At 41.0% G+C, this 13,162-nt stretch overlaps 2 protein-coding genes across 2 annotated transcripts in view; one reads left to right on the top strand and one right to left on the bottom strand.

Annotated features, from left to right (window-relative positions):
• The window catches only part of LOC137278103 (organic cation transporter protein-like), a 512,032-nt gene that overhangs the window by 218,203 nt on the left and 280,667 nt on the right, over nucleotides 1–13,162 (top strand). The window lies entirely within an intron of this gene.
• LOC137276872 (kelch-like protein 9) overlaps nucleotides 1–13,162 on the bottom strand; it is a 101,856-nt gene that overhangs the window by 88,367 nt on the left and 327 nt on the right. Inside the window, exon 2 of the mRNA XM_067808520.1 lies at nucleotides 9,096–9,655. Coding sequence (XP_067664621.1) covers nucleotides 9,096–9,383 — 288 coding nt within the window. The 5' untranslated portion in view covers nucleotides 9,384–9,655. The remainder of the gene's footprint in view (nucleotides 1–9,095; nucleotides 9,656–13,162) is intronic.

The following is a 13,162-nucleotide window of genomic DNA, read 5'->3' as shown; positions in this document are numbered from 1 at the left end:
TCACGGTGGTGCAATGAACTCGAAACTATTCTGGTGCAACCCGTAAAGATCCAAGTTAGAACTGGCTTTCAGTAACCGATGCTTGTCTTAATAGGCGACTAGTGGGATCAGGTGGTCAGACTCGCTGACCTGGGGGACACATGTCATCGTATCCCCAATAAGAAGACGGATGCTCATGTTGTTGTGTTGTTGATCACTTCATTTATTGGTCCAGACTGGATTATGTACAGACCGTCGCCAAATCAAATACCTGGAAAATTGCTTGATGTGGCGTTAAAGGAGAATTCTAACGAGGAGAATATGTATGTATGTATGTATGTATGTATGTGTGTGTCTGTCTGTGTCTGAGTCTGTGTCTGTGTATGTGTGGAAAAAGGCTTCCTAAAAGTCACCTTCCCTTATAAAATTCCACAGAAAGTTTGTAAAATTGTAATAAACGCCATCGAGTCTCCATCTGTTACGGAAACACCCAACAGTTAAGAAGCCCAAACGGATATCACGAGACATGACGTCGGATTCTGAATCAATAGAAGATGTCGCCGATATCATTTTTACCTGGATGTCAGACCGGATCAATGCGAGCTGATTTTACATCATGCAAGAGAAACTTCCAGTGAAAATGACAAAAAGAATGCGTCGAAAAGGAGGTACCACCTGATTCAACTCAATTCAATTCATTCGGTATTTTGGCCCAAAGTACAATTGATTGTGACGACATAACCGTAATACGTGTCAGGAAGAACATATGTACATCTTCATGATAAAGAAAACACATGTTTCATGAACACTGCGACAAAAGTTATGGTTTGGATATTTTTTAAGAACAGAAAGACGTTTGTAATTCATACGATGTAAATATATACAGTATATTTTGTTCGGAGATCCGCGTACCTTTCAAATATGAATAATACATGGTACTCATTTTCGAGAACTCCTAGATTACAGTTTTTGCATGCAGGAATATTTTCATTAGTACATTTTATTGTCTCAGTAGATTAACTTTAAACAAATGCAATGCAATACGTAATTTATAGAATGCAAGAATCAATATCTTATTTCGTAGTATTGTAAGCTATACTCTAGGCTCTAATAATGATTTAAAAGTCGAGTTCTTTAAAAATGTGGAAGCAGAAAGTGAGTCATGCAGTCCGAGAAATACACCAAAGATTCTCTTTGGAAAAGTACTGACAAACATTTGTATGTTTCCTGCATCTATCCAAATATGTGAAGACCCAGTTGTGAAAGTAAGCGACGGACATCTGAAACCCATGTAGATTTACCATTTTCATTATTTCTTGTAGGAATAGATAACACTAGTGAGGATGGCGGTATGATTCAATACTTGATTTTTAAAATTTAACCAAAACTGTATGTCAGGTCTTAGAGTAGACACATGCACTGTGCGCCTTATTTGATGAATACTTGCCAACATTTAAACATACAACTTTCACCCAACAAATTATAGCAATTCTCTTTTATTCTCAACCATCTATTCTGTTGTAAGAAGGTTGATGGTTGCACTTAAGCTGCGTCCCTCTTCATGATCTTCTCAATATCTGTTGGCATTGATCCAATTGTATATGTTTCCCATATGAATTAGACGTATATACATGTATGAATATATTTCTAATATTTTGAAAAATGCACACTCCAGTCTGATGTCAGGCGACATATACGACCGGTTTTCCCTATCAAAACTGAAATATATGAAATATTCGTTAAGAAACCTTTTCAGAAATCACCAGTATTCATTTGTTGCTGAGTGCGGAGTAAAACTAAACTCATTCACTCTTAAATGCTTGATACCATATGCATCGCGTAGCAAACCGACCATCACTGCTAAACACACACACATCAAGAAAAATAAGAAAGAAGAAAAGAGATGTATTACTTAAGATTTGATCCCGCTTGTTTTGGATCGGAACGCATGTAGATGTTCACTACTGCTATTATGACGTCACACTACAAGTGAAACATTGTATTACGTCACCACATTTCTATAACATGAAAAAAGTCCTTCGGCGATGCCTGACACAAATGTCATATCACACGTGTTTTCAGTACTTTAGAAGCCCATTTTACAAACAATAACTGTACTTGGCATGTCGAAACATGTATGTCGACGTTAAAACTGTGACTGTTGGGCTTGTTCTCAGGTGAGGTGGTAATGTCACTTGAAATGAGCGAAAACCACAGGGTTTCAACTTCCATTTCTGAAAGTGAAGTATTTTTTTGTCAGTGGAGCGAAGCTGTCTGCATGGAAGATTCTTTGAGATAGGCAGGAGTAGTGGTATATTGTCTCTCGACTTTACACATCTTGCTCCCAAGTAATATAAGGCAACTTGAAAAAAACTCAGGTACACACGCACGTACTAACAAACATACGCACACGCACGCACTCACACACACGTGCACGCACTCACATATGTACATTTGATCCGTTTCCATAAGTCTCTCGAGGCCTGGCTTCACATCTGCTGACTGTGCAGAACGACTTAGGATCACGTTTTAGCTCGCGTGTGTTGCTGCATTTCAAGATACTGTCTTTCACATACAGATATATACTGTGTACATATGTCTGCAATATGTCCAGATCAATTAGCTCAAGTCAAGATAGAGTTCATCGCCCGACGTCTGAAGCTAAAGTAGAGTGAAAAAGAATAGAAGTAATGCAACATTACAGACATTCAACTACAAATAACCCAGAAAGGCCCAGACGACGACGTCTCAATGTGTTCAGTGTGCGTGCGTGCGTGCGTGTGTGTGCACTTGCGGGCGTGAGCGTCTGTCTGTTTGTATGTGGAGGTTGTCTGGCGAGGAACGGCCGCTTTAACCATGTGTATACGTTACCGCCCCTGTACAATTTATGAAGAAATAGATGTGTGAGCCGTAGATTGAGAAAAAACGGAGAAAAAACGTGTACGGTGTGTAAAGGCGATTAAGAACAGGATGTACATTTGTACATATGGGGGAAGGAGAGACGTGTGACATGTACAGATGGTGAAGGGGCAGGACGTGTGACGTGTATAGATAAAGATAAGATGTCTGACCTCAACAGATGGATGAGGACAGGACATGAGACCTGTACGGTGGATAAGGACAGGGCGTGTGCCCCGTACAGATATATAAAGACGTACACTTATATAAAGACGTGTACTGGCGGATAAGGACAGGAAGCGTGACCTGTACAAACATACAGGGACAGCATATGCAGCATGTTCAGATGTATGACAAAACGTGTCACCTGTACAAATAGATAAGGGCAGGATGTGTCACCTGTACAGGCTGATAAGGACAGGACATGTGACCTGCACAGATCGATAAGAACAGGATGTGTCATCTGTACAAATAGATAAAGGCAGGATGTGTGACCTGTACAGATGGATAAGAACAGGATGTGTCATCTGTACAAATAGATAAAGGCAGGACTTGTGACCTGTACAGATGGATAAAGGCAGGATGTAGGACCTGTACAGATGGATAAAGGCAGGATGTAGGACCTGTACAGATGGATAAAGGCAGGATGTAGGACCTGTACAGATGGATAAAGGCAGGATGTGTGACCTGTACAGATGGATAAAGGCAGGACTTGTGACCTGTACAGTCGGATAAGAACAGCTTGTATGTTTGTACAGCCAAGTGACTTGGGAAGGAAGGGTCCCAAATGAGGCATGCACTGGTTATCCACGTACACAGTATAGATGGAAGAAGTCTAATACATTTCTCTTTTAATCTTTTGCTCAGTGATACCAGTGTTGCATGAAGAAATGAACAGATCTATTTTAGCACAAATGTGTTGTTTTCGTAACCATGGTAACAGATGCCAGGTATTTAACTGTTTTGTGCCAACCAAGATGGATTTAATCAACAGAACTAGAGCACAACTCTAAGATACCTGAGTAATATCCAGATACCTGTATGCATACATTTTTACCTGCTGAATTAAACTAATTTCCTGTTGTACACGTTATAATCTGCAGAACACTGACGGTACACATCGTGGACAATTGTGTCAATTATGTTTGAGAGGATTCACAGAATGTGTCGTGTTATTTTGAAAATAAACAATTACACTAGAATATGTAAAATATGTGATGCCTGCCGTAAAATACCGTGTTTTGTAAAACACCCATGACAGTTGATAGAAGAAACACAAACGACGCCTACATCTTGATTTCACCACACCATAATTTATCTGCATTTACTGAATGTCGCATATATCAATTTGCAGTTGTATGTATATTATACTTGCGTAATCGCTTGATGTAAAAAATCTCATTCCGAGATTCTGCTCACCTGTCTACAAGACCATGTTTCAAATGTCCCAGGTATACTTAACTATACCATACATTGAATTTACATAGACAAACAAAAAGTGTTGAAAATCAGTTTTATAAAACAAACATTGTAAATTTAGGCTTGAGAATTAAATTGACGCACAAAAGAAAGTACTACGTATGCGTGTTATTGCCCTTTAATAGTAAGTATTTTTAAGTATTAATATTCGCTCTTACAGTTCACTCACTGACCTTCCGAATGACATTATAGCATGAGTGACAAAATGACCCCTAAAAAACTTGCTTCTTGGTGACGTCACACAGTACTGTTTCCCGGGTGTATGTTGCCACCAAGGCAAAACCAGAGAAACCGGTGTAGTTGAGACTCGGGTCAAGATTCGCAAAATGTATGTTTCAGAAAGTAGTTTCTCTTTCCAATAACCTTTAAATCAAATGTACCACGTGCCCGGAAACCAATTGTTCGTTCATGTTCTAACGTATGAAGTCTCGAAATATGCAATTGCTCTTTGAAGCTAGAACATTTGTCTTTTGTCCTACATATAGATATTTGTACCATATGCATGACGGACACCATCTGCACTAAACTACAAACGATATGCACTCGTTGTTGACGACTTTTCAAACGAAGGACACTGCGCGATCCCCCGTGACTGTTTTGTTTGTTTATTGTTTAACGCCCCACTCGGGAATACTTCAGCAATGTCTGAACCAGACAATCCAATGATTCGCATCATGAACATCGATCTTTATCTTACCTCACACATAAGTGTCGTTTTCTGCTCGGCTGAGCGCTCTTCTATTATTTTCAGTGTTCCCCGCTTACGAGAGAATGGTGATCTCATTTGGTACTTCGTGGTGGTAATACTTTATCTCGAATAACACTAACTCAAGAATAACATAGAATCAGGTATCATATATACAGAAATTACCGATGCTTTGCGAATGTAATTGGGATACGATGACATGTGTCGACAAAGTCAGCGAGCCTGAACTCCAATCCAATCCAATCGCCTCTTATGACAACCGAGGATGTGGAACATCAGTTCTAACGTAGATCTTCACCGGTGTCAACAGTCACAGTGTTAATGTGAGGCTGAACACTTTGACGAGATTGTTGCATGCATAGGTCAGCACTGAAGTCGGTGACACGCTCATGTGTCTGTTGCCTGGCGAGAACAGTGAAACGAATGACGGATATGGCCCATGGTGGCCACACCAGAGCAATGAAGGGCTGAACACCATGGTGGGTGAAACACAAAGCGGGAGATCATTCAGCAATGTCCGAACAGAGATATGTCAGTGGAACACATTTAGTTCTGTCCTAAAACACTCGAATACAGAGTTGAAAATGAAACACATTCAGCTCTGTCACAAAACACCCCAATACTGAGTTGACAATGGAACACATTCAGCTCTGTCACAAAACACCCGAATACTGAGTTGAAAATGGAACACAATCCGGTCTGTCACAAAACACCCGTATACTGAGTTGACAATGAACGCATTTAGCTCTGTTACAAGACACCTCAAGACACAGTTGACAATGAACGCATTTAGCTCTGTTACAAGACACCTCAAGACAGAGTTGATAATGAACGCATCTAGCCCCGTCACTAAACACCCTAACAGAGAGTTGACTGACCATGAAAGCATTTAGATCTGTCAAAAAACACCCGAATACAGAGTTTAAAATGATCGCATTTAGCTTTGTCACAAAACACCCTAACACCGAGTTGACAGTGAACTCATTTAGCTTTGTCACAAAACATCCTAACACAGAGTTGACAGTGAACGCATTTAGCTCTGTCTCAAAACACCCGAAGACAGAGACATTAGTGGACCGTGTTTTGTTGTGTTAGAAAACCCGCATTCAACTGCTGCTGACGTTCCCATGTGTCACTATGTACACTTATTATAGACACTGAGTATAAGCCCGCTCTCAGGCCTCAGCAATCATGCTGCCAGGATATATGAACAAGCTAGCACGGTGCTCCTGAGACGGGCGTGGGCGGGCGGGCAACTGCATCATTGTCACAGGGAGCACCTTACACGGGCCCGACCTTCCCTCTGTGCGGGGGTGTCACCAAGACAACCTTTGTTCCAACCCGAGACGTATTACTTGGTCACGTCGTGTACAAGCCCTGGCGACAAACGCTGCTCCATGTTATTCCTATCGTGTGCAAACAATACCCTCTACAGGATAGACTTGAACGGTATGTGAAGACATGTCGATATCCATGGCACGTCACGCAAACAGTCACATGTGTGTCGTGTGAGCATCGCCCATAATGTGCACCAAACATGCATTTACCATTTGCATGCAATCACATGAAGAAAAAACACAAGTCATTCATAAACTAAGGACACTCCCAGCACTTTCTGCCCAGACCATACACGTGTTCGTCATTTCATGACGTTAAGTGTCCATACTAAAACTAAACGTCTGTAATCATGCCACCCTGAAGGTTAATGTAATCCCACTCTTTCTTTAACACCCGCACGTATACATGATGGCATATCATATGCTAAAGCAGGAAGCGCATAACACTGTCATGACAGTTTATGGTTAAATGTCAGGATGCTGAACAATGTAGGTGACGTTTTCTCCACATTGATTGTGTACATCCCTGCGACTACATCAATCCATTCTGACTCCCTCTATCTCCCCTGTAGTGCGCACTGTACCATTCCACATTGAATATTTTAATATTGGTTTAATATTGGTGCTTAGACATATATAGTGAGCTGTACTGGAAATATGTGTGGAGCCGGGCTATAGTTCTAGCTGCGGCTGAAAAAGCACATCTTATCTGAATGTACATGAGTGTTCTTTTAATAAATTGTCTGATGCATGTTAGGATAAAAGGCAAACACACACGCACGTGCACATGCACGCGCGCACACACATTTGCAAGCATTCTGTCATCCTCAATTTTAGATTTTCAAATGGGGAAATGTTTGGTACGTCTTGTAAAACATCAGATTACACTGGTGGAAACGATGGCAACGCAGTAAAACACTGAGTAAACTGTTGTCAATAGTTTCGTTCTTTAGCAAGTCACACGAATGCAGTTCACAACTGTTCATGCAACAACAACAAAACCAGAAGAGTTTATTCCACAAGTAACTGTCACTAGGGCCATGTTCAACATTCAGAACTCTCCCTACATGTTCAGCGTACTAATGAAATGATAGTATAAAATAATGTATAGGCAATACCCAGTTCTTCGGTCGTTCTGGACAGCGTGTGACTGACATTTAAATCCACTTTAGCAAAATCGCATATTGCAAGATAGAAGTAGACCGTGTATTAAACCACGTCAAACGTGACTGTTGAGTGTTGAGTGTTTATCATATACCTGTCTTTGCAGATCATCGTAGATGTAATAAAGTATTTAACGATGTCCGTTTTGTTTTTATCTGAATTTGCTATTTGTACTCGTACGGGTGATCTGGAGTACCACTCTCACGTCAGTATCTCGAACTAGGCCCGGATAACAGGCTTTGACTTTCGTCTGGTTTGTTGCGCAGCTTTTAGGAACCTCATTGCTTGTATGCAAACATCGGTCTTGATGACTTTATTTAATGACATAGTGCTCATTGTGTGCAAGCATCCGTCTTGAATTGCGTTTTTGTATCAACATAGATCGCACTGCATTAGCACTATGTGCAAACAACTTTGCTTTGCATATTGGCAAAGAGCTCATCATGTAGTCATTGGGTGGAAACGTCTGTAACGAATAACGTTACTTACTGACATAGAGCGCATCCTACATACATTGTGTGCAAACATCACTTTACTTACTGACATAGAGCGCATCGTGTAAACATTGCGTGCAAACATTAGTTACTGGCAGTGCATCATGTAAACGTTGCGTGCAAACATTACTTACTGACATACAGCTCATCCTGTAAACATTATGTGCAAACATTACTAACTGACATATAGCGCATCATAAAAATTATAAACATTGCGTGCAAACATTGCTTACTGGCATAGAGCTCAGTTTGTAAACATTACTTTACTTTATTGCCATATAGTTCACACAATAAACATTTCATGCAAACATTGGTTTTGAACTACGTGCTTGAACTAATGCTTTAAACATTACCATAGTGTCTACACACCAGTCTTGGATTGCTGTTCCGATCAACACAGAGCCAATCCTATTCACATTGTGTACATAATGCCGCAAAACACATTACTGATTCTCATAATAATTCAATCGCCGATCCATCGCCACTGGCAAATATCTAACATCGCACGCTTGCCGCAAAGACACGTTACGATGGTAGTTACGGCAAAGACTTTCTGGCTCTGTCCCTATGATATGTGTGAATGTAGTGTGAAAGTTTCATGTACTTGGCTCTGCAAATATATGCAAATATATAGGCGAAATCGAAGCCCAAGAACGATCAAATTTGTGTGCCACCTCATAAACAATCCCACAGAGCAAAAAGACAGTGAATGAGGCGTTCCAGATTTTGGGGCACACGTGGTTCCAGATGATTACCACCAGCTGAACGGTCACGAACATGGGTACAATGCTAAACATCGGAGAGAATTCGTACACCCGATTCCAGCAACCGTTCCTATCTTGTAGGACCGGTCGATTCAAGGTCAGATTCTAACCCTAGACCAAAGCTTCCTGTCTAACAGATCCGATTCTTTGTCACATTCAAGCCCTAAACAAAGCTTCCTTTCTAATAGAACCACTCCTATGTCAGATTCTTGCCCTAAACAAAGCTTCCTATCAAATAAATGTAAGATTCTAGTGTCTGTGCAAGACTATCTACCTGGAGCAGCGTCTGACGGGCCGGCATACAGTGGTAATGGAGGGCCTCCTTCACAAGCTTCTGGCAGTCTGGGATGTCCATTAAGAAGGTAACAGACTCGATTCTGTCCACGATCTCAGATGGACTCAGAAGTGGGAGGCGGACTGTCTTCAACAGGTCGTAGGCGAACTCCAGACGGTGTTGCCGATCCACCTCCATCCATTCCAAGACTCGATGGAACACAAACACCTCGCTTCTGGTCACGAGGTCGTCACGGGTCAACAAACAGATCAGTTGCTCTACTGGCATAGACTTAAATTCTGCTTTCCTGGAAACTGTTTCAAAATGTCTGGCTGCAATTGCTGACGATATTTCTGTCAGACGATCAAGGACGTGGGTAACCGATAGGTCTAATAGTGACAGACAGTTGTCCACATTAAGATGGTCGCTTAGGTATTCCTCACACGCTTCGTGGATTCCAAGAAACCCCAGAACTGATGCTGCTGCCAGTATATCACGGACGTTCACGTCAGACAACTGGAGTCGCCCTGTGTACAGACACTCCAGAATAGCCTGCAAACCTGTAACACGGAGATGAAGTGGTTCACTAGTCGGCCTGTATACAGACACGCCAGAACAGCCTGCAAACATGTAACAGAGATGGAGCGGTTCAACAATCCACCTATATACAGACAATCCAGAATAGCCTGCAAACGTGTAACACAAGTCGGCCTACACAGAATCTTCTGATTACATAGTACCCAAGCAACGCGCAACAGACGGGAGTGGTTCAGCAGGAGGAATGTATACAGAATGCCAAAATGCTGGATCAACAGCAGCCCTGAAACACAGATGTGGGGTGGTAGCCTATATACAGAAGATTCGGATGAAACAGCAGCCCTGAAACACAGATGTGGGGTGGTAGCCTATATACAGAAGATTCGGATGAAACAGCAGCCCTGAAACACAGATGTGGGGTGGTAGCCTATATACAGAAGATTCGGATGAAACAGCAGCCCTGAAACACAGATGTGGGGTGGTAGCCTATATGCAGAAGATTCGGATGAAACAGCAGCCCTGAAACACAGATGTGGGGTGGTAGCCTATATACAGAAGATTCGGATGAAACAGCAGCCCTGAAACATACATGTGGGGTGGTAGCCTATATACAGAAGATTCGGATGAAACAGCAGCCCTGAAACACAGATGTGGGGTGGTAGCCTATATACAGAAGATTCGGATGAAACAGCAGTCCTGAAACACAGATGTGGGGTGGTAGCCTATATACAGAAGATTCGGATGAAACAGCAGCCCTGAAACACAGATGTGGGGTGGTAGCCTATATACAGAAGATTCGGATGAAACAGCAGCCCTGAAACATACATGTGGGGTGGTAGCCTATATACAGAAATCCCGGATGAAACAGCAGCCCTGAAACACAGTTGAGGGGTGGTAGGCTATATACAGACATTTCGGATGAAACAGCAGCCCTGAAACACAGAGTGGTTCAGCAGGAGGCCTGTATACAATAACTGTAGATTAACAACAACCTGCAACTCAGAGATGGAGCGGTTGAGCAGAAGTACTGCTTTCAAACAACACTCAAATACATCGACACATGGATGGTTTGGTGGTACATGCTGCAACACTGGGGAGGGATCCAGGTGGTTAGAGGGTGCATAAACCTTTTCTACACAAGAAGGTTTTTTGGTATTTAAGCCAATATTTCAGCAAATTCGGGACAGTAAACAGGCCGCCCCAACTCTCCTGATGTATACAAAATAAATCAATGTTCTTTGAGGTCTTTTTTCATTCCATGGAATATACAATGCGGCTATGAATGCATTCCGAAATGCATTATTTAATATTTTAGGTCAGAAACAAATGTAACAGCACCAAATGTAGAGACATGTCTATCTGAAGAAATAGTCATACAGAGAGGGCATGTGATAGTAAGAATAAATTCTTAAATATGTTTTGTTTCTTAAAACTATTCACATAGGAAACTGGAATTACTTGAAACTAACAAGTATACGTGAGAATGGCATCTCATCATTACACTGTCAGTAATGATGATTAAACCTAAATGACGTCAATTAAATATAATAAGTTGTGAATGCATTCCGAATAGCATCTTGACTAGGATATCAAATACCATCTCCACTTGCATCACCTGCCACTGTATTTGGTGTTTTTCTTGTCATTGAGACTTAGTGTTAGGACAAATCAGAGTCATTTCTACTGGTATTTTAGTACTTTGAAACACTCAAAGGTCTTGAACAGACTGTACAGTTACAGATAATACAAGGTATGTGTAGAGGTATTGAAAAAATTCTATAGCATGTGTCACATCGCAATGGTTTCAGATTGAGGACGACGTTTGGTTCCCGGAGAGATGACAGCTGACAGACCAGTTGTGCAGTCGTCCTTATGTGATGCTAAATTGAGATCATTCATCTGGCTGCATGTCTGAATCGGAGGTGGATTCCAAATAATCGATTCTGGATACCAGCTCTCAGGCTTACATGCATGATAAACTATCAAGGCCATCAGGACAAGATGACAAACTATCATCTAGGTCACACTTTGACCTCAAAATTCGGCCCACGAATATTCTACATCTGAAGCATATTGTCGTTCAGTAAATCAACGGTTAAGGTACAAATCAGGCTCTCTCATATTCTGATGACATTGCAGAGATAACGTACATGAGTCATACGTACGCACATTCTGGTTACTTCGTGTGCGAATACCACATTTCGAGACATCCCGAGCTATTCCGAAAACGGCCGACTTTGTAATTCACGGAAACAGACAAATGGTGATTATCTTTGTCTGCATCGATTTTATACATGGTCATTCCTTAAAAGGTCAACATATTCTATATGTTCCTGGGAGCAGGAAGTTGTCACGAATGGCCTTTAACCACCGAGGGAAGATAAATGAATTTGAAAGATAAGCCTTTGATATCATGAAAAGTCTCATTTTGGCATTGACATACACTAAGGAAATTCCTTGATCGCGTGCTACGTTAACCAAGTGATATTTGGCCCTCACAGACAGAGGGTTCGTCTTTCATCCGAAGGTATCGGCTATATCGTTTAACCATTCAATGTTTAAGTCGATGGGACTGCCATTACCCCGTGCATTTCAAAGAACTGAAATTGTTTTTGTTACAATGGATTTTAAAGTAGAAAAATGAGTTTCCGACATTTTCAATTTGGGAGGATGAAATGCTAAAAATATATTTAATATTTTAGGTCAGAAACAAATTTAACAGCACCAAATGTAGAGACATGTCTATCTGAAGAGATAGTCTCACACAGAGGGCATGTGATAGCAAGAATAAATTCTTAAATATTTTTTTGTTTCTTAAAACTATTCACATAGGAAACTGGAATGATTAAACCTAAATGACGTCAATTAAATATAATCAGTTGTGTCTCTGTCTTATAACAGACACTTTCGAAGGTACTTAATTACTGGGAGATGTAACATCTCTCCACTTTAATTTTTAATTTGATCAAATCGTGTACATGCTCACACCAATGACGAAAATTGAATATGTTCTTATCAACGTGTATGAGACAGACAGAGCGCAGGAGAACTGAAGGTTAAAACCAGCGCTTGCCTACACAAACTGGCCTTAGTGTTTTGCGTATCTTGCGTGTTTTCACATAAATACCATCGTTTTGTGCTAGCACGCCCAAGGCAGCAAAGCTGACAAAAAAAACAAGAATATTTTAACAGCCATGGCTATATGTACAATGTCAGGGGCCCACAAAGACTGGTGGTAATCAAATAAGATATTGTCTAGACTATGTTAGTTTGCTTATACATTCCTTTCTACAGAAGACGAATGATCGCCGCACCATATCCCTACCATACAAATATCTATCTATCTGTATGTATATATCTACACCTATTCCGCTGTAAGTCATGTATCCTTGTAAAACTGACCATAATCGATTTCGGAGGCGTTCGTGCTGTGTTATCTTTATGTATGACAACCATGCAGTTTTTAACACAGAGCTGAGTTAATGATAGCTAGCGTTGTGTGGAAGGCAAATCACATTTCAAATGTAAAG

The sequence above is a fragment of the Haliotis asinina genome, chromosome 3 (assembly GCF_037392515.1).
Source record: "Haliotis asinina isolate JCU_RB_2024 chromosome 3, JCU_Hal_asi_v2, whole genome shotgun sequence".
In the NCBI taxonomy this organism is placed as follows: domain Eukaryota; kingdom Metazoa; phylum Mollusca; class Gastropoda; order Lepetellida; family Haliotidae; genus Haliotis; species Haliotis asinina.
The sequence above is the reverse complement of the archived record's forward strand: the minus strand, read 5'-3'. Positions and strand labels throughout refer to the sequence as shown.